Raw genomic sequence first — 27,500 nt, 5'->3', positions numbered from 1 at the left:
GAGGACAGTGTTGCCATGGGCCTTTCACCCTCAAGCAACCTAAATAAATTGCCCCGTGTTACTCCAGCTTTATTTAGTCCACCTAAGTAATTGAAGAGATAGTTGCAGAATAGGAACGATAGCTTTGCTTTGTCAGTTTGTGGTGATTTTTGGTCATATGTAACAATGAATAAATGGTTTATACCTAACTTCACGGCAAGGCCAAGAAGCCACTTCACATCCTCGGTGTAGGGTGGTGTTCGTGAGAAAATGTTGTTGGGATGATCACTGTGTGCACGACGTCCCAGCATCTCCAGTGCAAGCATGCCTGCACACGGTACAATGATGGAGGCTTTTGCGTAAACATTCATGCAATTTGTTTTAGATTTAATTCCCTGCATAAAGGACGACAGGAAAATTTATTCTCTATACTATCTGAGAATTAGTATTCTCAAAGTTTTGAAAATCACGAAGACAACTTAGGACATACAAGAAACACCAATGTCCTCAAATATACAGTAGGAGTGTTCAAAAACGACTTGGGGACGGTGGGGGGTAAAGTGAGCGAGGACATTCCTGACATGATCTCTTACAGTCCCATAACTGATCGATGGTGCAATGAGATGCAGATGTAATACTAAAATTACAGTATATCGATCAAAATTCACTTATTAACTTTAAATCCAAATGGTAATTGTAAGGAAGCACGAATTACCACAATATCAAATAACTGAAGATAGGGATGAGACAGACGTTCCTTTCACCATAAACAAGGTGAGGGTGTTTATCTTGCCAGAATAAATTTTTATAAATCCAACAGGCATCCAGGCATGGGTGAACAACTTAGAAATAAAAGAGATGGATTGCTTGATACTTTAATAGGGATGTGTTCAACAAATGTAAGAAAAAAAAAAACAAACAAACAAGGATTTTATAAGTTCAGCTGCTTCTGCTGTGGAAAAAGGTTCAAGTGCTACAAAGAGTGAAAGATGCTCAAAAGGGAATCGTTTAAATTACAGACAATCAATGAAAGTAAGAAAGGCAAAAATAAATTATCTCTACTAGAAAGGTGGGGAATAATGTAAATATTGGGGTCAGGGTTCCAAAAGTTTTCATATTTTTTATCTTATAAATGATTTAAAGTCTTTGTGTGTTTGTTATTCTTTCATGGCTGAAGCAAAGCACCTAATTTATATATATATATATATATATATATATATATATATATATATATATATATATATATATATATATATATATATATATATATATATATATATATATATATATATACCCGAAATTTTGGGTGTAGGTTCTTCAGAATCTGAGCCCACAGGCAAAAGGTAATGAGGCCAATAACTCCATATATTTTCAATGCACACAACATGTGCTGGAACCCCCAGGTACCCAGACTCGTATTGTCAGTCATGCCATTTGCCGGTTCGTAAAGATTTACAATACCATTAATGTTCTGAACGGATGCTCTGGGCGGAGCTTGGAGTGAAGGTTCTGGGCACAGCTCAGAATGGATGCAGATGCATTCTCTTCAAATTTCAAGTCAATCGGATGAAAATTGAGGATTTTAGAAACCTCATCTTAAAGTCGTTGACCTTTTGGCCTATGTTGACATTAAAATAATTGGTTGTTGAAATCAGTGACCTGACATGCAAATCCTCTTAAAATTTAAAGTTAATTGGAGAAAAATTGACAATTTTAGAAATTCGGCCTGTGTTGACCTTTTGGCCTATGCTGACCTCAAAAATAATTGGTGGTTTAATTCAATGACCTGATATGAAAATCCTCTTAAAATTTCAAGTCAATCGGATGAAAATTGACGATTTTAGAAATCTGACAAAGTTGTTGACCTTCTGACCTCAAAATCAATAGGCTTCTTGCTTATGACTAACTCTACTACTTGGTGAAGTTCGGTTTAAAATTGCGACCTGAAGGCGATTCACATACAAACAGTATCACAGACTAGACCAACCAATATAATTGTGAATCTTCAATTTCACAAGTAATAAAGGAAATTAATTGCTTTTTGGAGCTGCGGAATGTATTCAGTGATCAAAATAAGTTTGTTATTTATGGAATGCCTTGGTGTGTTCATGAATATACTCAGAATCTAAAGATGGAGGAGATGCAAAATAGAAGGCTCAATGCAAAGAAATCTAAATGTATCATTCCTAAAAATATGTCACCAATTAACATGAAACAGTGTTAACGATACTTGGAACACGGGGGGGTTGTTGAAGGAAAGCCACGATATTTATCACTCATGTTAAAAAAAACCAGATGGACACTGTGACAGATTAAAAAAAAAGAAGAGTTGCACCAATTAGGAACATCCATCCATCAAATGGGGCCATACTCTGTGCAGAGCGTTGGTGCTGCCTAAGCAGTCTTCTTGGCTATTGGACACAGTCCTGGACGGGTCACCACTCCAACACAGGATATCGGCAAGCTGGCACTCATTTTGCCAACCTCGGAAGGATGACAGGCAAAGTCAACTCCACCTGGTGTTAATTCAACAGCTGAGCAGGATTTGAACTCAGGATCCTAGGATCCCAAGCCCACCACCCTAACCATTAAGCCAACACCATGCATTCCAATTAGCAAGGCGACACTGAAAAACCTTAAATCTCTTTCGAAGGTACATTTTACTCATGGGATAGGTGAGAAACAGAGTGGGATGCAAATGATTACACGGAAGCATAAAGTCTTATCAGGTTTGTGAAAGAAACAGAAATAAAGATCCTATTTTACATTTATCGACTGCATTCAAAAGCTTATATACAGTCGATGCACAACTGACCTTGTTCAAAAATAAACTATAAATTCCAATATAGTAGATCTTTATACATTGAAAGGGCAGAGCCTGAATAAATGGATGCTTATCGTCTTTTTTGAAGAAATTGAATTACAAATTAACGTTGGAAATGGCATTACGATTCATCTCACTTTTTTATTTATTGTACAAGACGATTAAACAAACGATGAGAATATATGGTAAATCAAAGTAATCGCTGCAACAAATAAAAAAAATTAATCCAAAATCCAAAACCTTGTAAAAATAATCACAACAATTTACCCCCCCAAAAAACAGATGTAAGAATTGATGTTTTAGTCACCAAAGAACAGGTGAAAACCCGAAATTATAATAGCTCACTGAAACAAAATAAAAAAGTCAAAACATATGCTGAAGAAATGTTCATAAAGGGAGCCAAACAATGGATTACTGCCATTATTCGTTATGCGTACCGACACGATAAGCTGACAACAAATAGTGTAATCCTTGTGGGGTGACAGGCTGTGGATGCGACGGCGAGCCGTCCTCCGGAGAAACCGACGGAGGCACAGCCGTGACTGTGGAAGAGACGGGTGGTGCTGCGGAAATCGCCTGCAGGGTTGGGCTGGGAAGCAGCTGGAATGAAGTAGCCGGCTGCAGGCCCACAAATGCCACTGCATGGCACAAGGACATCACAACTCACCCTCGAGCTCAGTACAAAAATACGAGCAGCCATGAAAATACAAATTCCAATCTTAAGCTGATAAAGACCAATCAATATTTTAACCTGAGGGTGTCACCGAAATAAATGACACGTTTAAACAAGAATTACAGGCAATTAAACATTACCCCAATAATAGTTCTGTGACCCCTGTCGTAAGCTTGAATTTGCTTCTTGTATTTCTTTCAATTCACTGGGCTAACAGGATGGCGTATAGATACTTTCAAGCGACTCTAAGCTGTCTTTCCTGGGTATGAATCCCAACCCAGCTATAAACTGTCATCCTGGTGTTTCACAAACAGGGTGATTCATCAATGGATGTGATGTTTCTCGGTTGGATGTCAAATGGGCGTCACATCGACCAGGATTCATTGGACATTAAAGATACCACGGTGCAATTTGCAAAGAGTAGGTGAGTAATCGTCGGGACCACAAACAAATTCCGAATTCCTGCCCTAAACAGTGAGTCGAACATCAGGCCTGGCCAGCCAGTTCATGAAAGACTTGTGCCAAAAACTTCCCCTGGCCAACCCCACAATAATGTGGGACTACCTGTGGCCATTAAAGAAGATATTATTTAATTAACCAAACATACCAATGAAAACTACTCGATAGAACTTCCCTTTGCAGAGTGAATTTTTCTTACAAATAAACACCGTATCTCAAATTAAATCGTACTTCAGACAAAACAGGACGAAATGCAATTTTAAAACAATCATTAAAAAAAAAATTTGATGAAGAAAGCAAAGGGTATTTTTCACATCCACCCCTCACCCAAACGCACCCATCAAAATGGGCGAGGGGAGAGAGGTTGATGAGGTGAGACCAATATTTCACTTTTCTTTTTCTATACTGATCTATGATGCTCACACGGGTAAGTTTTGGCAAGTGTGCCAAAATCTCTGAACATAACATTTCCATCTAAAAAACATGGACCTCAGTTCCTCAGTCTTCAAATGTATTGAGCAGTTGAGGTAAGGAGAAAGAGCAGAGGTAGTGAGGTTACATTCCTGTGACCCTAAGAATATTTTCTCAGAATTTGTTTCAAAGGTAGATTTTGGGACTCTAAGATAGTTAAAAAATTATCTGCTTAACAGAATCCTTCCTTCCTTAAAGCGTCCCTAATGAGTTAGTCTTTCCCTGACTATCATCTCCTCTTCAACATGCCTGATCCTCCCACCCCCCATCCTGGTGAAGGAATTGCAGTTTACATCAACAACTCCATTTCTCATGGTACTTGCAGTGATCTTACACCTCCCAACCCACAGGAGGTCCTTTGGCTGTGCTTCTACTCCACGTCCACCTTTTGTTTAGCTGTGTGTTGTACCGTCCCTCCTAACAGTGACAATGCCGTCTCCATCTCCATCTCCATCTCCAAAACACGCGCGCACGCACGCACGCACGCACGCACGCACACACGCACACACAAACTTTTAACCACTCAACCCAACTCTCTCTTCCTCATATGTGGCGATTTTGTCATCATGCAAATTGGCTGGGTGTTGGTACCTCTCTCACCAGCCATAGCACTTCAGCAAAGGACTTCTGTGACTCCATGGGACTGACTCGATCTGTGACCTTTCCCACCCGGATTTCTCCAAATGGAAAATCCTCCCTTCTGGAATTGGTGATGAATCGCTTTCCCGCAAATGTCTCCTGCTCTTCCTCTGATCCAATTGGTTCATCTGATTGTGAAAGGCAACATCGCTCTGGATATTTTCAGAAAGCTGCCTCAACGCTGGTGAGTCTGGCATTTCACTCAAGTCGATTGGCAGGGACTGCAAACAGCCATCTCTCTGCAGGACTGGTCTCCCATGTCTACTGCACCTGATGTTAACTTAGCCTGAGAATTCTTACACAGGCAGTGTTCTGGGCCACATCCTATTCCTAAAGTTCATCAACGATATCTCTGACCCTGGAAAATCATCTTTATCTCCACTGATGACTCCACTCTCTGCCGTGACATCCTTCATACTTCCAATAGGTAGGCAGCAGCCTTTTCCCTCTCTGCAAACCTTGATAGAATCATGAGCTATTTCAACACTTTGAATATGTCTTTCAAAACTGAGAAATCTCACACTCTCACTCTCCAAAAAGACTGTCTGATGAACACTTCCTTCTACTTGCTTAACAATCATCTACAAGAAGTCCAGTCACTCAAACCTTTGGGCCTCACCAGTCATTATCTTTCTTGGGCAAACCACATATCTACGTTGGCCTCCAAAGCCAGTTACCAGCAGGGCATGATCCACAACCATGATCTTTTATACCCCCATCAACAACCATGATCTTTTATACCCCCATTAACTCTACCCGAAGCCCACATCTTTCTGGATTTCCAGTTTTGCGATTGAGTATTTCTGGTTGTATCGATCTTGTTCAACCACCTCCCATGAAAGACTTGGACTTGTACAAGTTTGTTGAAGAATAATTAATTGATAGGTCACATGGTTTGGCAGCCATATTGAATTGAAGAAAAATATTAAATGTTTTCCTGTCTGAAACCCCATCCCCCTCCCAGTGGTCTCACTTCCTCTCATTCTTCTCCATGTCCATTATTTCTCCAAGTTTCCCTGTATTTGACCCTCAAACCTAGTATTGGTATGCCCCACCCCACTCTCTCTTTCTACTGTTGTTACCTCAGCCAACAAAGGTGGATGAAGGTTATGTTTTCACCCGTTTGGCTGAGCAGGATATCTCAAAAAGTTGTGGACGGATTAAGACAAAACTTGGTGGGCATGTTAGTTGTGTGACAATGACAAATCAGTTAGATTGTGGTGAAGATCCGGATTTGGATCCTAGAATTTTTAAGGTGATTTTTCACCATTGAGAGAAGTAGTAAAAGAAAACAACAAAAAACCATATATAATGCGATATCTCAAAAAGTTGTGGATGCATTATGACAAAACTTGTTGGATGATTTGAGTAGGTGACAACCAAGACTAAGCCAATTCGATTTTGGTTCAGGTGCAGATGCAGATCTGGCCTATCAGTGGGATATAAAATGTAAATTTTTCAGCCTGGTGGACGTATGTGCATTGTGCTTTACTGAGTTCCATTCCCGTTGCCATCCTGTTATGTCCTGATCTTTTCTGTGCCCCAGCTTGTCCATGAGCCTCGGCACTGCATACAAAATCTAGAGGGGGAGCACTCGGTAGAGTGCAAAACCTCCGCTGCCAATATTGCTAGGTCACTTAAGTGAACCTGATATCCTATTCATTGTAGGTCAAAACGGATCAGACTCTACTGAACCACGATTGAATAAACTAAACTAGATCGACGCGCATGTAGAAATGCCAAAAAAAAAAAAAAAAAAAATCGAAATTTTTTCAAAAAAAAAGTTGCAAAATTTGTTTGTTTTTTTTCTCTAACATTTTTTTGGGGGTTGGAAATCACTTAAAACATGTAGAAATGCAAAAAAACAAACAAATATTTTTCAAATAAAATCGAATTTTTTTTGAAAAAAAGTTGCAAAATTTTCTAAGTTTTTTTTTTTGGACCAAGTCCAAAATCTAATGGCATGATCCTTGGACCATCCCTAACCCCCCCCCCCCCACCAAGTTTCGTCAAAATCCGTCCAGTTTTACCGTAATACTGTTCACAAACAAACAAACAAACAAACAAACAGACAGGGGTGAAAACAGTAACCTCCATCCATCTTCGATGGCGGAGGTTAAAAAATATTACCTGATACTGTATAGACTTTGCAAAATGGTGGAGAAATTCCCCAAGGGGGCACTATTCAAAATGCCCACCATAGACATACTACATGTTACAGATTTTGACTTCTTACACATGAAGACTCAATGAAGGTATCTTTTCTTGGGTTTTTAGGCATGCTGATCTCAGGTTCCTATGTCATAAGTCTCCATTACACTTGTAAAGACAAAAATGCAACCTATATTGTCATATATTAGTGTTCATTGGTCCATAAATCAAGCTTTACACACCAATACAAAAATCACTTTTTAAGATACAAGTTAAATAATATCTCATACTTCATTCATTATTACGCATACAATTACTTACCAGTGAGCGATTATAGCATTGTCCATTCATTCATAATGATTAGTACTTGGTAGTGGAATCACTCCACTTGTTAAAATGGAGAGCTCAACAGCCAGAGCTGATATAATGTCTCGCTTATCTCACAGTTCCCTGTAAGTGTTCTGTACTTATGGTGCTGAGTCTGGTGGAATTCTTGAAGTTTCCTTCTTCTTCATCCGATTTCACTTCCAACTTCTGAGCCAATAATTCCCCCAACGGATTGTGACGATTCATCACCACAAATAACACGAAGAGCAAGTATCTCCAAATCCCGAGTTACAGCATCACTCATAGACAAGTGCTCCCCATGCTGCGACAAGAGTAACCGAGATTCTTTTGATGCTGTCCCACTGTCAAATACAGACGTTTTCACATGACCATATAATACAGGTACAATCAGCTCCTGTGAAGATATTAAGTTGAAGAATGACTGAACATGCTTCTTCACTGCACAATCTTTTTTAGTCGTAGACTTTGCTTTTGTTGTACAAACGTAGGGGAGTGGAGATTTAATGGAAAACACATGCGGCAAAAGCAATGATGTCGGTGTTCTCGGCGTCGATGTGCATTGGTTCAATTAATATCTCGGGTTGAGGATATGGACATGAAAAGACATCCTAGAATCACAGCCTCATGCTGGTGGCATTCTAACTCAGGAATTTCCTTCTGATAGTGTCCTCATCTTGCAACTCTTCTCTTTCAGGGTGCAGATAGAATTTGTCCTCATGCAGTGACAAGAGATTTTAATTCCTGAAAGATGAATTATTGGAGCCCAACTTTGTCAGAATTTGGGATGAAGGAACTGAGCTCTCACGATGGGAGTACATTTTCTGGCTGACTTGCACTGATTAAGTTCCCAGCTATCTCTTAACTGCCATCCAAAACATTTTGTTAGCACACTCATCCCATGTGTATGGATAACTGGCAAGCATGTCTTTGTCTTTTTTTTTTAGTGTGTTGTTATGTGCCAGAGATACTCCATGTCAATGATAACTCTGAAGTTGTGACGGGGAGTCAGGAACTTCGACAAAGGACACTTTGTCTTAAAGCTTTGCTTTCAAACCTTCCTCATTACCCCCATTTGGGTGAAATAAAATACACACCAGCATCTTTGCCAAACGGTACTTCAACACCGTTTCCAGATCCAGTTTTGCATGTTGTGCAACATTAATCAAACTTACCATTGCCTTGTTGTCCATCTACATGCTTTCATTTTCTGAAGATCTGGAATTGGAAGAAGGTGATCCGCATGCAGGTGAGTAGTTTGCTTATCTTGATAAGATTCATAAGTGGTGTTTGTACATTTTACAAGGACCAAATTCTCTCAAATCAGAGTGTTTTTCCTCATCCTGTCTGGTTGTCATTAAATTTTCAATGAGAGTTGGAGAAATGACTTGTCCAGACCGAAGAGTGTGTGGGATGCTGTCAGCAGGATCCCAGGGGTCGCAAGTCCATCTGTCAATACATTAATCCAGATCTGCAAAACCCTTCTCGCCTTTCCTCATGTGAGCTTTTGTGTTTTTCATGATTAACTTGCTCCCTCTCTCCCCCTAATGCTGCCAGATAGCAAAGTGTGCTGCATGCTGTGGCAATGTGATAAGAGTTTGGTATGTATAATTCACCAATCACCATTGCTCTATGCCATGTGAATTTTATCCAACCGGTTTTCATTTTGCTTTCCTTGTTCATTTTGATCTCGATGGCCTGATCGGGAATAAGGCCCGAGGAATGGCTTACCTCCCAGTCAGAGAAAACGAGCATGACCGGCTTTCATAAGAGCCGTCGCCTTATCACGGGTACACCAGCAAGTAATGTGAATAGTGAACATTGTTGTAGCTATTCATCCAGGGCTGCATCTGAGGTAAACGAGACATTCATCCCAGTCTTGACACCTCAAGGAATGATAGTTGAGTAGCAACACCTCCACCATCTCCATGCAAGACATCCAATGGAGTCACATTTTAGATGCAGGTTCCGTGACATCTCGGAAGATGGATGTTACTGGCTCCTTGAATTCAGCATTGAGAAGGATGTCTTCAACTATGGATTTCCTTTCACATTGCTCCAACTAACTGTTGATATCTTTAGACGGCACCCCTTATGCATGAAATAGCCTTAAGGGCCTGCCTCCAATGCTATATACTGAAATACATTTCCAAATGTATTTACATCAACAGTCTTGTGCTGTCGATTTTAAAGTTTGCCATGCTGTCATACCCCTCAACTCTATTTGTTCATCAGTTTTGATTTGTTCTTCACATAGTATGTAGTCAGGTCGTCATTTTGATTTTCTTCCACTGTTTTCTGGAAGCAGCTTTAGCAGCGGCTATGATTGCCCAGATTCAGCCATTAATACAATTTACCACTGTAACAAAATTAGAACATGAAAATGATGCATCTTCAACGTACTGCTGGTTTTTGTGGCATATGTACACCAGTGTCTGTGGCGTATGCAAGTCCTTGTCTAGTAACCGGTATTTCAAATTATTAGACACAGTACAGCTATATGTTTTACATTATCAATTAAAATCCCATTCATGATGACACCAATTACAAGGCTGGCTGTAATAGACATAACATAGTAAAATGATATCAACAGGCCGAAAAACGCAAAAAAGGATACCTTGATCGAGTATGTGTAAAAGTGAAAATATGCTCATGGTGGCCATTTTTTAATAACGCCACCTGGTGGAATTTCCCCACCGTTTTGCGAAGTATATACCAACTCGTGTCTATATACGTGCATCATGGAGCAAGTGTATGTACGTATGTATGCATGTACGTTTGTATGTATGTATGTACACCCTTGTACAAATTAATTGACTCAAACGTTAAAAACAATGAAAATGAGAATATTAATCAAAATGATCATCTATTCGTATAATCTTGTCAACTTTTGTCACATTTTAATCGGAAGTTTGTCCGCCTTTATTGTTTATCACCTCCTGAACTCGCTTTGGCATAGAACTTATCAAGTTTTAACAGTTTTCCTTGATTTGTTCGTCATGGTAACATAGCTGCATTATGGCCTCTATTAGCTTGGTTTTCGTGGTAGTCCATTTTGCGCAGGCGAGATTTAATGATGGACCACAGATTTTCAATCGGATTCAGATCCGGAGAGTTTCCAGGCCAGCCCAACACCTTTATCTTGTTTCTTTTGAAGAAATTAGTCACCACCTTCGACGTATGGGAAGGAGCAAGATCCTGCTGGAACACCGCTGAACCATCTGGAAACACCTTCCACATGTCTGGAATCACTTTTTCCTCTATCACTTCAACATCATGGGCAGAATTCATCATCCATGGATGGGAAGAAGAGATCCCACGCAAGCATATCTGAAACAACCCCAGAACATTTTCTTTTCAGGGTCTTTTACACATTGGTCGATGTGACATTCACGGACCTTCTCACCTGGGGAACGGCGAACATGTTGACTCCTGTGTCTTTGAACGAAAAAGCGGCTCTCGTCGGAAAACATCACTTTCTGCCAGTCCTCCTTCGTCCAGTTCTGATACTTCTTGGCCCATAGCAATTTTTTACCCATCGTTTTCTTCGTCAGTACTGTAGTTGTTTCTTGACTGGTCTTCGGGCTATCCGACCCACATTCAGGAGCCTTCTTCGAACAGTCCTGGAACTCACAGTGACTCCTGATCTGGCTAGATCTTTTTGCAGATCATCGCTGGTCTTTCAAGGATCAAGTTTGCTTTGACAAATGAAAAACAAATCGTTTCTCAGTGTCGTTTTAAGTTTTCTTCAACACTTTCCTTTAGGCTTTGGTGACAGAGATCCAGTTGTAACGCCTTGATTGATAATTAATCCGTGAGACGGAGCACGAACTGACACCTACAATCATTGCGATCTCTCTCTATGACTTCTCTTGTCTCTCACGTCCATCGTTTCTAACGAGTGGTGTGTTGAATGCCGAGTGAAACAATGGGGCTGACTTAAGGATCCCTATTGCATCATCCATGCACTAGTATTGCATCACCCACCCAAAGTTCGCGATCAGCTCGATCAGCTCGATGTGCAGTACAGCTCGATCCAAACTCCTCCTGAAAAAGCTCTAACAAACGCCAATGACCTAAAGATAATAATAAACATGAATTTCATTGTAAAAACGGGTATATTATGGAGGGATAATTCAAAAGGTTCCAAAAATGTGAAAAAACGTCAGTGAGTCAATTAATTTGCACAAGGGTGTATGTATGTATGTATGTATGTATGTATGTATGTATGTATGTATGTATGTATGTATATCCACTCTATACCCATCGGTTATTGGAAGTGTCATATTTACAATTGCCGTGCCCTCCCTAAAAGTTTCCCATTCAGTGTAAAAACCTAAACGACTGTTAAAAGGATCATCAAATATCAAAATGATTGCGCAAATAGGTGTCATGAGCCTTGTGAAGGCGACCAAACTGATTAAGAAAACGATGCAAGAATTTCATCTGAAAAACATTTATGCTTCCAATGACACGTCGAAGAAGTGAAAGACATACATATAGGCCTCAGGCTTCAGGTATTAGGCTTCAGGCCTCAGGTGTCAGCCTATGGGCCAGTGCAATTGGAATTATCCGAGCTATATAACCACGATGTGTTATACATGCACATAAGCAGTATGTAGGCTTTTGCTTCATGTACGTAACCAGGGTTATTTTTTATTTTTGGGAGTGATAGAGGCAGCGGTCTTTGCCTATACACCACCCAAAGAAAGGGATACGTCAGAAGAATGTCTTGCATGTTTGGAACAAGATTTCCCATAGGGCGGGTACTCTGCTAGTTCTTTAAACTATCTCAGATTACCTAAATCCACCTTAAAAACAAGTTCTACTAAAAAATATTTTTGGTTCCACAAAAAAGTAACCCCACTGTTAATTGACTGGGTTCATCGAGGCTCCCTTTGAACACTGGGCCTGTGCACATTAAAAAGACGCAGCCTTTTAATCTTAGAAAACATGAACCCTGCAAATAAAGTAATAAATGCTTGCAAATAAATAAACTGCAAATAAAGAAATGCTTGCACAAACTAGGTGCACAATTTGCACAAAGGTGCAAAGAGGAAAACAATTACTAGTGGGGTTGGATTGTCAATAAAACTTGAGTTGCCTGTAAACACCATCAGTTACAAGAGTTTGTCTGAATCAACTACCTAACTGTTTACTAAAACGATACAAGAATTACATCTGAAAATCATTTATGCTTCCAATGACACGTTGAAGAAGGAAGAACATCAATATGAAAGTGCAGAAATTTTGGAATACAGTACTAATCAAGCATATATATATATATATATATATATATATATATATATATATATATATATATATATATATATATATATATATATATATATATATATATAATTATATATATATATATATATATATATATATATATATATATATATATATATATATATATATATATATATATATATATATATATATATATATATATATATATATATATATATATATATATATATATATATATATATATATATATATATATATATATATATATATATATATATATATATATATATATATATATATATATATATATATATATATATATATATATATATATATATATGTATATATATATGTATATATATATATATATATATATATATATATATATATATATATATATATATATATATATATATATATATATATATATATATATATAGTCACATTATGGCCGAGTTCATTACAAAAGTGGGTAGGGTGAGAGGGGGAGATGACGAATAAGCTATTGGAAATTTTGAAATTGGTGAAAGAAACAAAATGGAAGCATGTTAGTGCTTCATGCACAATGAAGTATGAATGCACAATGAGAATTAAATTCTGAACAGCTTTTAAAAGAAAGAATAAAGAAAATGGACACACATACACCACTTTTCTTCTCATATGTAGCTCCTGAATGCTGGTACTATCATTCCCATAGGGAGTGCAGCTGAGCTCTTTATGCAGTATCTGCTGTTGGTTAGGGAAGGAAATTTTGCAATTTGGGTGGGATGCCAGCAATAACTCAGGTACGCTGCGTAGAAAGACTCCAGCTGATGCTAACATATGGGACACGCATCTTAACATCTATCCAAGGGATGGCGGATTTTGTAAGGCGATGTCCTACCTGTGAATCAGCAATCCGTTTTTTGTTATTTGGACCAACAATCAAACCTCGATTAGTCTGGCTTTAATACGACTGAAATATACAATTCTACAACAAATCCCTTCTGTGGTAATTGGCTTAAAACAATCCTGTGCACTCAGAATAATTATTAATTACCTCACTTAAACAGCCAAGTATCATTTGTAGCTGCTTAATCTTTAGGGAATACTGTAAAAGGTATTTGATGGGATATTTATCTGTGCACAGCACAATGTTTTCAGCACAATTACAGGCAAATGTATGACTACATGTTCTTGATAAAAATAAATGAACTTGTATACATTCTAAGCATCTTTCATGTTCAACAAAGACTACGCACCTCAAACAACAACGCAAATCACACAGCTTTCCAGCAAGATTAGAAACCATTTGGCTTAATTAAATTATTCCAGTTCCTCTCAGTGTTAAAACCCTTCCATTTTAAAGATATAATTAAAAATGGGTATTGTTCATTTCAAAGTTATACAAAAGCAAAATTAAATTTCAGTCGAGCTTTCTGACATGTTTGTATAGAAATCACTGCAGATAATGAATCAGATGCACAAATCGGGATCCTCGATCAGCTGCCAATAGCAATGATGCTCGGGAAAACATAAAGGGAAAACAGATGGGAGAAAAACAAACAAATAAGCTTTTAAAAGATTTAGTGGACTGAGATTCAGCACCTGGAGTTAGTGGCAGGCCATGGTCAGCAGCAAAGGGTTGGTGCAGGGCGACAGGGGGTACTGGCTGGAGAGGCACTGCAATGGGAGGTGGTGGTAGTGCAGTGTGAGGGACTCCAGTGGATGGGTACTGGTACTGTGTAGGAAGGAAGGCTGGATGGATTCCCTGCAAGCCAGAATGGGGGAAGAAAGTGTGGGAAGTTCAGATGTCTAACAAGAGAGGGCCTGATAAAAAAAAAACATGTTTTTAAGGAATATCTACCCCTCCAATGTGTATCTCTCTACTGGACTCAAGACTGCAAGCGATCAAACTGCTATATAAACCATGGAAAATTATTTCCAAATGAAGAGCAATGTTCTGCATTATCAACAAATCTTAGTTCTTAAAATCAGTAACTTGGTAGACAGTTTAAACCTGAGAAGCTTGTTTCCAAACATAAAAGAGTGCACGAAACATTTTCTGTTTTTTGAAGATGTCGTTATAAAAAGGGCCTTGACTTAAATTTCAAGTTCGAACACCCACCCACAATATAATGACAATGAACCCGACCACTACTTTAATGTCAATGTTCTACCAACATGCTATAACCCTGGCATCAGCCTTCCAGAATGTTCTTGACCTGCGGATAACCTTCTGGCACCGGCGGCTGTGGGAAGATGGCAGTAACATGCTGCACAGCACGGCGATGTGGAACACCTCCATATGCCCCAGCAGTGTACACAGTTGTGACATGTGGATGGCTCATTCCTGGCAGTGCTCTGTAAGCACGTGCTGCAGGAAATGCAATGGGGCCAGACCTTGCTACCATCCCAGCACCTGGAGGGTAAGCTGGTGGGTTGGCAATAGAGCATGAAACTGACACAACACTCTGGGCACGAGAACAGTTAGGTGAGTTGCCAGGAAGGCGAGCATGCACTGCGGTGGGCCCGAGAACAGCGTCATGCTCAATGTGGCCAGCTTCCGAATGATTAGACTGAGGCCTGCTCTCACTGCCACCACCTCCACCGCCACCCGCTGAACTTCCACCTAGTGTCTGCTCAAAAAGCCAGTGCCACTGGTGTGCGACATCAAACAGAACTTCAGGGTAGACTCCACCACCCTTTGCTGCCTCTTCAACAGCAATACAGGCTTTCTCAAGCATCTGTGAGTCCTGCAAGGAAATGAGTTTGTTATACAATTGCTTCCCATAAACCTGAAAATATCCCCACCAACCCCCTCCCACATACTCCTTTTCTTCCCCCCCCCCATTCTCCTCTGCACAATCTTTATTTATTCTCAAAATGTATGTTAAAATGTTAATCTTCCAATTTACAAACACAACTGACAATGACAACAAATGGTGACACAGATTAAAACCAGAGTTCATAGAACACCTTATCACATGCAGTCTTGAAAAAAAAAACAAATCGGTTTCCAAGCACTTTTAAAATCTCTTACTTTGCGTTTCCAAGCGCAAGCTATATTTCCTACGAAGTACCATTTTGTCGAAATCTCAATATTCACTAAGAGCAGGAGCAACAAATTTGATTGGTTGAGATGAAGTAAAATGGTGTAATATTTTGTCCAAATATTGCTAAACTGGAGGGTTTTTTTGTAAATGACAAAAAAGCGATTTGTGTTCTCCAGTATTTAAGTACTGTATTGTATACAATTCAATTGAAATAAAATAAAGATTTTGAAGGGATTGCTAAACTGGAGGTTTTTTTGTAAATGACAAAAAGGCGATTTATGTTCTCCAGTATTCAAGTACTGAATTGTATGTAATTCAATTGAAATAAAATAAAGATTTTGAAGTCTGTAACAAAAAAAACGAAAAAATTTTTTTTTCATAAGTTTACCGCTGTTGTGTTGATCATCTTTTACAATTACACTACCTTATTTAAAACGTTAAATGAGTTATTCATACCTGTTGTTTGTGTCCTTTATAACGTTCTTAAAACAGCAATTTTTCTTTTTGGAATAATTTTCAATTTTGTTTGACTGCCAGACAGGCAGACAAACTGATGCAATTACCTTACTCCTGTCTCCTCATGCTCAATCGGGACGGGATTTGTTATAATTTGCCAAATTCAGAGCCAAATTACTGATAAACTGCAGGTAGATGTTACGATTCATGTTCTGATTCAAGTTCTACAGTATTAAAAATATAAAGTTAAATTGAAATCAAGTCGTGCTTCAATCATAGACTGATGTCTGCAGACAGACAGACAAACAGATAGATAAACAGAGATAGACGGACAGAGTGGACAAATTGCTTAACCCCGCTTTTCACTTCATACGCAGGTTAATGATTTACCTGCTCCTTGCACTGTAATAGAGCTCGTTGAATCTCATTGGGGTTAAGCGCATGTGCATGTGGCAAGCAGCTCAGTGCCAACTCTGCCGCTGCACGAACCATGTTGGCGTCTCGAGCACGAGACGCTCTGTCTGCTAAAGAGGCAACCTCAGGTGGAGTGAGGTGACCATCCCAGCAGTCCACCAATATATTAAGCGCAGCACTGCCTATCTCCATTGCCTGACCTGAAGGGACAACCGTCATTACACAACAAACACCACAGAATGGTTTTGATCTATCACAACCCATAATCACTTTGGTAGATTTCTACAGGGCGTTAAAATATTCAACAAACGAGAAACTCACGGTAGTCCAAAATATACGCATAAACATGCATTTTTAATATATAATAGGTATATAATGACAATATATATATATATATATATATATATATATATATATATATATATATATATATATATATATATATATATATATATATATATATATATATATATATATATATATACACACACATGTCTTTTTATGGAAACATAAATCTCGTTATACTTTTTTTGGCATGTATTGGACTATTTTGAGTGTCTCGTTCATACAACCTTTTGAACGCCCCATGAATCACTTAATGCAAAAAATATCAAATTTGCACATAAACATGAAAGAAAGAGGGAAAGAAAGAGTGGGCTGGGTATTCTGAAATCACCAGTAATCCAAGAAACGTGTGATGAGTAGGTACGAGAAAGCCAATTGGGTGACACAAAGTTGTGCAAGCCAAGGGCGTAGAGGCCTATCTCAAATGCAGAAAGATGGAGGTTGCGATGTGGACCCTGGTGACCACCGCTTGCAGCCGGGTGTGTGAACAATGATGTGCTGCTGTTCCCACCGGCCTTCACCAGCACTGTTTTGGCCAGCTCAAAGTAAAAATGTGCCGCGGCCTCCGATGGTTGATTTGGGACGTGTGGTGCATGGCATTCTGCCCGGCGACCTTTGTATCTTTTGGAAAGAACAGCGATGTAACAGTTTAACAAATCTGGACCAGGCTAAAGGCTCAACAATGCACCACAAGCTTAATATCTGACCATATTGTCAATCCAAAGTGTCAGGAAGTACAATGATTGCACACATACCTTGCTCCTTCAGTCCCTTTTCCACGGGGTCCGGTAGTGCTCAGGCTGCCACTGGATGAACTCGAGCCTAGTGAGTCACTAGATGAGCTGCTGATGCTGTCACTGTCTTGACCTCGTCCCCAGGAGCCACAGCCCCAGCCACCGCGAGGTGGCAGTGGACGACGGCTGAGTGTTGGAGAGCTGTCCGATGTAGTTTCTGGAGCACTGCTATCAATACTTGCCATGCCTGTATTCCAAGAACAACAGATTTTGAAAAAAAAATTATTGAGCTTGGAAGCAATTTCAAAACGCTTTGAACAATGAGCTTGCAGCTTGCAATCAGGAACACATTACCAGTGTGCTTCTTCTTCGGCCTAATGGGAGACCCCCAAGATCTGCCATTGAAGAATCCCCGACTACCAAATACCAAGCGGCCAGACACCTTCCCATCCTGTTTGTAAGCTGAAGTCTCCATTGCACCATCGGCAGAACCATGCTGAGGACAACCTTCAAGGGGAGAATAATAAGCTTAAAAGCATCATCCAATATTATTTACAATTCAGGTCATGATAAAGTACAAGCATCAAAGCAAAAGTTGTTGGAAATATCACCAGCACTGAAAGTGCCACCTCACCAGCTGTGACAAGGTCTTCAGAAAAGCCCTCGGTATTCTGCGTGTTCGCGAGGGGTAAAGAGAGGCCACCTGAAACGCAAGAAGCATGCGGGGCACTGGAGGATGAAGGAACAGCAGCTGTGGTAGTCGAGCTGTGGCTGGCATGCTTTGAAGGAGATTTCTGGTTGGGTGGCTTTCCAGAAGAAGAGTAGAAAGAACTCAGTGTTTGAGGTTTGTGTGTTTGACTCTCCCGGTCCAGGAGCTTGTCCAAGATCTGTAACACCAAACAGTGTCGCTGTGCATCAAATAAATGGGAAGCTTCAATAAGCTTTCCATTAATAATCTTTCTGCATTTCTGCTTTGAAGAGAAAGGGGGAATGGGGCAGCGTGGGGCAGGATGGGAAGGACATGCCTCTACATTTCATCACTAAAACCGTCAACCCACATAATGTAACTTTCAGTTTTAACGATATCGAATATACCTTCTTCAACTTCACTTGATCATCCTTGTAAGTAATGAGCAACGCAAGAGCAAGCTCTCCTTTTTGTCGTCGTGTCCCCTCACAAAGTAGGGGATGCTCAGCTTCGCTTACTGTCGTTTTAAGGCCTGGAGGGACAAACGAGGACACACCAATACAAGTTCAATAACTTCCTTGATTCACAATGAAGCGTACCATTTTTCATGATAAATAAGACTAACAGCCACAATCAGTATCATGATCTTCCTTTAAGACCTGAACATTTACATTTACAAAATATAAATGCTTAGCCATTACCTAGTGCTGTGATGGCAGCTTCAAAGCCCAGTTCCTCATCCCCTGGTTGCTGGGAAGTGCGGTTACGGCTTGGAGGCCTCGAGCCAGTCGATGAAACAACTGGAAGAGGACAATGGAAATAAGATGCATACAAGAGCTGAATCTAACAAACATCTGTAACAAAAATTGTTTATTCATAGTTTGGTCTACCAATATCTGCAGCTCATTGATGTATCAATAATTACAGACCAAGGTAAATAGATAAAAGCAGAAGTAATGACTTGGTGTGAAAAAGAGGGTAATGAAAGGATTTGCAATCATCTTAAAGGGGAAACTGTATGACGGATGTAAAAACAGCGCAATTTCTGACCCACTGTTCAAGTACATACCCCATTACCCATCCACCTCTCTGCTACACCCCCAATTATGTCCCTCATCTTTCCGCTCTCTCATCTCCACCCTTCACAATCTTGTCAATTTAAGTACCCTCCTGCCTACACCGCAGTGTCCAGCAACAAATAGATGGATACTAAATAATATCCATCTCTTTGTTACTTCTCAAGCAAATCCTGCCATTTTCAATGGACGCAGCCATGTCTTGGGCATGGTCTGAAGAGCCAAGGGGAGCTGAGAAAGAGCAGAAAAAGATGGACACAATAAAATCAAACAGAGAGCAGTAGGGGGAATATTGGTTGGGAATTTGAATAAGGCCTGAAGTGACACACATGTCCATGGCTACAAATAACATGGCCAATGGTTTGAGGATGGGCACTAATCCAGCTGGAATGGTGGCAGTTGAAGTTGCCATAGATTAAGTAACGAGATGGAATGGAAATATAGGAGGGAGTCAAAGTTGGAAGTCGATGTTGCTGCTTTGGGAAAGTGTTCATTCATTTCTTTATATTGAGCAACCTGAATACGAGAATGATTTGGAGTGACAGCCTTATTTGCAAGTCATGTCTTTTGGTTAACAACAATAATAATAACAACAATAATAATAATAATAATAACAATCCTGCATGAGAGAAGAAATATAACTGAACCACTTCACTTTGCTTCTAGTTCTGCAGCTCGGAGTCATCTCCACATAAAACCGGTCATCTATTATTTTTAAGCACATGATAAACAAAATGGCATTGTGGGATTGTATATAAGAGAAAAATAAAGTATTGATTCCAGGTTAAAGCTTGGTGTTGGCTTAACAATTACAGTGGATGGCTTAATATTTTAGGGTCTTGAGTTTGAGCCCCTGTCAATCTGTTAAATAACACTAGGTGGGTTGACTCAACCTGTCTGTAATCCTTCTGAGGTCAGCAAAATAAGTGCCAGCTTACTGGTAACAGGGTGCACTGCATCAGCAGCACAGCCGCACTCCCAGAAATTATGCAACTCCCAGAAATTATACTCTCAGAAATTATGCAGTATGCAACTAAAGGCTACATACTGCATAATAATAGAGTAAAAACAGTGAAACCGTTTTCAGATAAATGTCAACACGAAAAGAAAAGAAAAGGATATAAACTATAATTATTACAAGTCTGAAGACGACGATGGTTAACGAGCGGTATTTGACGATGCAGATTGTTTCAGAAGTCAAGGATGAGACAATGTGATAATTTTTGACCAAGTTATAAAAATGATCAACATGATGTGGTACGAGTGACAGGTTATTAGCTGCAAAATGTCAAAACCCGGTTTCGTTCAACAACTTTCAAAATTTGACCTTTGCATAACCCTTAAAGGTCACAAAACAATGTTGTGGATATTTAAATAAGGAAACAGGATATGTGCTATAGCTTATTGGAGTTAGTTCGTCGAAGAAGGTCGAAAACCCGGTTCGATTCCCACAACTTTGAAAATTTGACCTTTGTGAACTTTAAAGGTCAAAGGTCAAGGATTATGACCTTTGGTGCAAAACTTCCTCTGGAACATCCCAGGAACAATATAACATCATATAGGCTATATGGCATTTCGTACTCCTCGGATTATCCATACTTTGATGAAATCGGCGTAAAAACAAACTTGAAGGGGGTGCCACGGGCAAGGTGTTCGAGATAGAGCAAAATGGTTTCAAGACTTTAGGTGGGGAATGATCTCAAGATTATGCAAAAAAAATAGTCATCTGTAATGATTTCTCAAAGTTTGGGCGGTCGTAGGATTTTTGTCAAAATTCGCAATTTTCGAACTTCGTGACCTTGTGACCTTGACCTTGGGACGAAAATGAAAAATCGAGCTCCGTGGGGCTATGCAGGTGCCATTGGGCTAACCAAATACTGAAACCCCTGTCAGATTCGACAAAACCCCTATAGTACTGTAGCATAGCAAACCAATTGTTTGACTTTTCATAAAAGCACCAAAATTGGTACATATGTTGACTAATGTATTCTGAACAAATCTGGATATGGAGCCACTCGAGATTTTGCCTTGGTCAGCTTCGGCAGCCATTTTCCAAAATGGCCGCCATTCTACTTTAACAACATGGGATATCTGTCATTGTTATTCTCTTTGTAGGTTTCTCAGAGGTGATAAATACTCCATGTGATGTGCATTTACAAAGGAAAACAATAAAAATGTCATTTGTGTTGATTTATTATATTTCCAACCATTGTATTGGGGAAAAATGGTCATTTTTATGGGAAAAAGCACCTGCACCTGCTGTCACTTCTGATGCACCTGCTGTCACTTCTGATGCACCTGCTGTAACTTCTGTTGTCCTTGACGGCGCAGTCATCGTGCAGATGTTGAAGCCTGGCACTGCCAAGACATTTGAAGAATATGCCCACCAAGTCTTCATCCCATACGTCGAGGGGCAGCTGCTTCATGCTTCACGTCTCGACCTCGTTTGGGATAGCTACAAAGATGGCTCCTTGAAGACGGCGACAAGGAGAAATAAGGAAAAGGGGTGCAATGGCGCGTGGTGAGCACCACAGCCATACCAGGAAACTGGCAGAGTTTCCTACGTGTCAACGCAAACAAGGTGGAGCTCTTCACCTTCCTGTCCGATGTGCTGGTGCAGTCCTTCCATGATGAGGCAAAGGAGCTGGTAGTCACTGATAGTGAAGCAGTCATCTGCCTTCCAAGGCAGGAAGATGAAAGCTCTCTGGCTCCATGCGGTCAAGAAGAGGCGGACACTTGCATCATGCTACATGTGGCCCATGTTGCAGAACATGACCACAGTCGGATTCAAGTTCGAACCGTAGACACCGATGTCGTTGTCTTGGCGGTGATGGTAGCCCAGGCACTACCATGCGTGGATGAACTCTGGATTGCCTTTGGGACGGGCAAGAACTACCGCTACATCCCTGCCCATGAAATAGCTGCCTCCCTCGGTCCACAGAAGGCATGTGCCCTCCCTTTCTTCCACGCCATGACCGGATGTGACACGGTATCAGCATTCGTGGGGCATGGGAAGAAATCTGCCTGGGCCACATGGAACTCGTTTCCAGAACTGACAGATTATCTTGTGACCCTGACCACCATGCCAGTCAACATCCAGGATGACACAATGCAATTCATTGAAAGGTTTGTGGTGCTCCTCTACGACTGCACCAGTCCATATACGGACGTCAACGAGGCCAGAAAGAAACTCTTCGCCAAGAGGAACTCCGTCCAGCGCATCCCACCTACCTACAATGCTTTGGAACAGCATGTGAAGAGATCAGTCTTCCAGGGTGGCTATGTCTGGGGGCAGGTCTTGGTCCCTCAACCCGTGCTTCCATCACCAACAAGCTGGGGCTGGCAGCAAACAGAGGATGGGTCCTACGAACCGCTCTGGACTACACTCCTTGAGGCTTCAAAAAGCTGCTTCGAGCTGGTGTCGTGCGGCTGCAAAAAAGGCTGTAGAAAGCGCTGCACATGCAAGAAGGATAATCTGCAATGCACTGGACTGTGTGCTTGTGAAGGAGAATGCCAGTAGACAGACACCAGTAGACACAGACTGAGATATCGGCCTAGCTTAGAATGTGCAAATGCAAAGTCACATTGCTTGTAAAAGTGTTGACTTCTTGATCCAGAGCCAGTACACTTGAGCTCAGAAACTCATATTGTACTAGACTGATGTATGCGTGTACCATGTGTCCTGGTAGAATGGTAGTAGACAGTAAACCATAGCTGCTTCAAAGTGAAGTGTGCAATAATTTGACTACATTTTCTGAGTTTGTCATTATCACGATTATCAGTTCCCTTTTCAAAATAGAGTAAAGTATGTAATCTATAATGCAATTTTTGTTGATTCCAAACCCATTGAATGTGATGAATATCATTTGAGTCTTGTTCTCCAGGCAATAATGGGTACTTTTCAGCGAAAAGTTTCAGGAGAGCAGCAATTTACAAATCAAATAATGGCTTTTTTACCGAAAATACTGGCTCATAATATTTGAATACGCCTTTTCATGGTCAATTTACTGAATTTTACACTTTCCTTATATCTACCACCAATACAATAGCGAAATTGGCTATATGCTGTTATTTTCTTAAAGTAGAATGGCGGCCATTTTGGAAAATGGTCGCCGAAGCTGACCAAGGTACAATCTCGGGTGGCTCCATATCTGGAATTGTTCGGAATACATTATTCTACATGTATACCAATTTTGGTGCTTTTATGCAAATTTGAAAAATTGATCTGAAATATCAGACTACGCTGCAGGACTACAAAAAGAAGATGCAAATTGAAATCGGCTACCCACTAAAAACACGTTTTTTTGGCGTGGCTCTGCCCATAATGGGCGCACCATGCTCATTCTCAGGAAAACACAACTAGATCATGATATAAACCTCCCACCAAAATTTTATCAGGATCGGATCAAAACCCACGGAGCTATGCCCGGACAGACAGACAGACAGACAGACAGACAGACAGACAGACACAACAATAACGAATATAGTGGTCACTTATTTTTTTCGTGAAAATATTTTTTCGTGAACCAATTACATCGTGAAAAGTAGGAGAACTAAAGGCCACCCTACATTTTAAACAATTTACACATGCCTGCATTCACTTATAAACATCAATATAAGGATGTTGTACTCAGACATGCAAACCTTATCTTTAGACCAGGCAGGCTGCAGAAATGAATAACATTTCTAACAAACTCATGAATACCTGGACTACAGAGCACGTCGAAGATGAAACTGGCAAGCATCAGCGGCAGCACAGGTCTGTAGTCGCAGAAGCAACCTTCTCGAAGCTGGGCAGCACGTTCACGAATCACCGCCATCTCTGCTGGTCCCAGCGGTATTTTTTTCAGCAAGGACACGATTTCTGACTCTTGGTATGCCAACCGCACCTACAAGCCGCCACATGGGGTTAAATCTGTCACCAAAGTCAATACAAAGAGTTAACCAGGGAGATGGTTTGAGATTCATTCAGGGCATGCTATTTGAAGCAGGAACATCGAGATATGATGTCAGTTCCAAGATCAAATTATATCCTTATGAGTTTCAGCGTGTACATTCCTTGTGATTCCTGACCAGTTAACAATGACTAATTCAATTGGTTTACACCACAGATACACTACATGGCCAAAAAGTATGTGGACACCTGCTCGTCCAACATCTCATTCCAAAATCATGGGCATTATTATGGAGATGGTCCCCCCCTTTGCTGCTATAACAGCCTCTACTCTTCTGGGAAGGCTTTCCACTAGACGTTGGAACACTGCTGTGGGGATTTGCTTCCATTCAACCCCAAGAGCATTCGTGAGGTCGGGCACTGCCGTTGGGCGATTATGTCTGGCTCGCAATCGGCATTCTAATTAATCCCAAAGGTGTTTGATTGGGTTGAGGTCCAGGCTCTGTGCAGGCCAGTCAAGTTCTTTCACACCGATCTCGACAAACCATTTCTGTATGGACCTCGCTTTGTGCACAGGGGCATTGTCATTCTGAAACAGGAAAGGGCTTTCCCCAAACTGTTGCCACAAAGTTGGAAGCACAGAATTCTCTAGAATGTCATTGTATGCTGTAGCGTTAAGGTTTCCCTTCACTGGAAATGAGTGCCTAGCCCGAACCATGAAAAACAGCCACAGACCATTATTCCTCCTCCACCAAACTTTACAGTTAGCACTATGCATTTGGGCAGGTAGCGTTCTCCTGGCATCCGCAAACCCAGATTCGTCCATCGGGCAGCCAGATGGTGAAGCGTGATTCGTCACTCCAGAAAACGCGTATTCACTGCTCCAGAGGCCAATGGCGGTGAGCTTTACACCACTCCAGCCGACACTTGGCATTGCGCATGGTGATTTTAGGCTTGTGTGTGGCTGCTCAGCCATGGAAATCCATTTCCTGAAGCTCTCGATGAACATTGCTTGTGCTGACTTTGGTTCCAGAGTCAGTTTGGAACTCAGTAGTTGGTGTTGCAACCGAGGGCAGACGATTTTTCCGCACTACGTGCTTCAGCACTCGGTGGTCCTATTCTGTGAGCTTGTGTGGCCTACCACTTTACGGCTAAGCTGTTGTTGCTCCTAGATGTTTCCACTTCACAATAACAGCACTTACGGTTGACCGGGCAGCTATAACAGGGCAGAAATTTGAAGAACTGACGATGGAAAGGTGGCATCATATGACGGTGCCACGTTGAAAGTCAATGAGCTCTTCAGTATGACCCATTCTACTGCCAATATTTGTCAATGGAGATTGCATGGATGTGTGCTCGATTTTATACACCTGTCAGCATTGGAGGTGGCTGAAATAGTCGAATCTACTAATAAAAAGGGTGTCTGCATACTTTTGGCCATGTAGTGTATGTGGCCACAGCCGATGTTATCTCTTCCTTCACCATTGCTCTCACACAAATTAGTAAATGCATGGATCAACAAACAGGGCATCTTCAACATTTTCAGTGATATTCAATATTTTCAAGGTGCCAAAATAATATCTACAGCCAGATCACAAATGGGGTGAGAGGACAGCTTAGAGGTACATTCACTTGCTTTTGAGTTGTCTACCATGGGTTTTAATCTCTACCGATATATGAACTGTCATCTTAGTGTATGGCATGCAGGGCGTGAATGAAAAACGATATTTGCACAAGTATTGTTTTAATATTCTAAACAAACCATCTGGTTTAGAACCACCTTTCTTTCTTGGTTCAAACATGACTGCATTTCATCAGTGGGAAATTATTTTTGAATAACTAAAATGCTTCAAACATTTTTTAACAAAGATTTTTGTCAATAGTTAATATCTATACTCAAAATTTTTCCATTTGTTTGGAATATTAAGAATATATGTGCATATGTTTTTTGATTCGCATCCATTTGGTGATGATCTTCCAACTACTGCTACTACTACTACTACTACTACTACTACTACTACTACTACTACTACTACTACTACTACTACTACTACTTTAGTGACCATAATTATGCCCACATTGTGGTGTCGGCCAGGAAATCTTCTCTTTATAAACAAACTAGCAGAAACCTAGTTCCACTGGGCTGTTGCAAGGGAATTCGTTCCCAATAGAGTAGAATATTTAGGGAGTTTGCTAGGAATGCCCTTTGACGGAATAACAGCAGGGACCCATGGTTTCACGTAATGGATACCATTTCTGTATGGACCTCACATTCTGTATGTAAACTCTGACTTCAAATCCTTAACCCTCAACTAAAAATAAAAATAAAAATAAATTACAAAAAACCCTCCCCAAAAAACCGCTCCATTGCTCAGGAGAAATATTTGATATATTGACAAGGGTTCATTGTATGTAGGTACGAGGTTACAAGATAACTTTTTTCTTTGAAGGGGAAAACATGGTTGTAGAAAACATGATGAAAACACCAACGACACAAAACGCTTCTATCTATATCACCTCCAAGGCCTTAGTTGATGCCGGTGGTCTTTGCAGTTCAAGGGCGAAAAGGCCGACGACAAACGCAAGGCCATGGTGTTCAGACCTCTCACTTAGCACAGTAATGAGGAACGCTGCCTTGGCCAGGATGCCTGTTGCCTGAAGTGTTTGCTTGTGTGTCGACACCTTTACCTTCTTACCCTGTGTATTACATTGGAAAATGGGTGGGGTAGGGGGTGGAGTGAGAGAACAACTGTGTACCACCATACAGTAAATAAACACATAAAATATAAATAATAACAACAGTTCTGAAAATAAAGTTGTCTTCATCTAGGAATGTGCAGGCATCATGTGCCAGGAGTTAAATACCCTCCCTGAGGTGGGAGGGGAAGGCAGGCCAGACTGCTGCTTTGTTTTTATTCCTTACTTCACCTCATTATGGAAAAGGTCACAGCAGTACTGTGCATTAATGATTGTCTTGTTTTCAAGAAAATTAACACAGAGATTCACTTGCAGATCCCAAAACAGACAGACTATCATTTCGCCAGCAAAATGGCAAGTTTTGAAT

The 27,500-nt window shown here is 40.4% G+C and overlaps 1 protein-coding gene across 6 annotated transcripts in view; it reads right to left on the bottom strand.

Annotated features, from left to right (window-relative positions):
- ZSWIM8 (zinc finger SWIM-type containing 8) overlaps positions 1–27,500 on the bottom strand; it is a 273,025-nt gene that overhangs the window by 8,619 nt on the left and 236,906 nt on the right. For all 6 annotated transcript variants that reach the window (XM_085863632.1, XM_085863633.1, XM_085863635.1 and 3 more), the window contains 13 exons: positions 26,954–27,133; positions 24,248–24,431; positions 19,168–19,266; positions 18,874–18,998; positions 18,413–18,665; positions 18,133–18,285; positions 17,800–18,025; positions 17,376–17,665; positions 16,676–16,899; positions 14,999–15,529; positions 14,382–14,544; positions 3,241–3,441; positions 185–307 (listed from right to left, as the gene is read on the bottom strand). In XM_085863632.1, the coding sequence (XP_085719758.1) occupies positions 185–307; positions 3,241–3,441; positions 14,382–14,544; positions 14,999–15,529; positions 16,676–16,899; positions 17,376–17,665; positions 17,800–18,025; positions 18,133–18,285; positions 18,413–18,665; positions 18,874–18,998; positions 19,168–19,266; positions 24,248–24,431; positions 26,954–27,133 (2,752 nt within the window). The remainder of the gene's footprint in view (positions 1–184; positions 308–3,240; positions 3,442–14,381; positions 14,545–14,998; positions 15,530–16,675; positions 16,900–17,375; positions 17,666–17,799; positions 18,026–18,132; positions 18,286–18,412; positions 18,666–18,873; positions 18,999–19,167; positions 19,267–24,247; positions 24,432–26,953; positions 27,134–27,500) is intronic.

Source organism: Eptatretus burgeri, chromosome 18, assembly GCF_056783735.1.
Source record: "Eptatretus burgeri isolate ZD-2024b chromosome 18, Ebu_testis_v1, whole genome shotgun sequence".
Lineage (NCBI taxonomy): Eukaryota > Metazoa > Chordata > Myxini > Myxiniformes > Myxinidae > Eptatretus > Eptatretus burgeri.
This window is presented reverse-complemented; position numbering and strand designations above follow the sequence as displayed.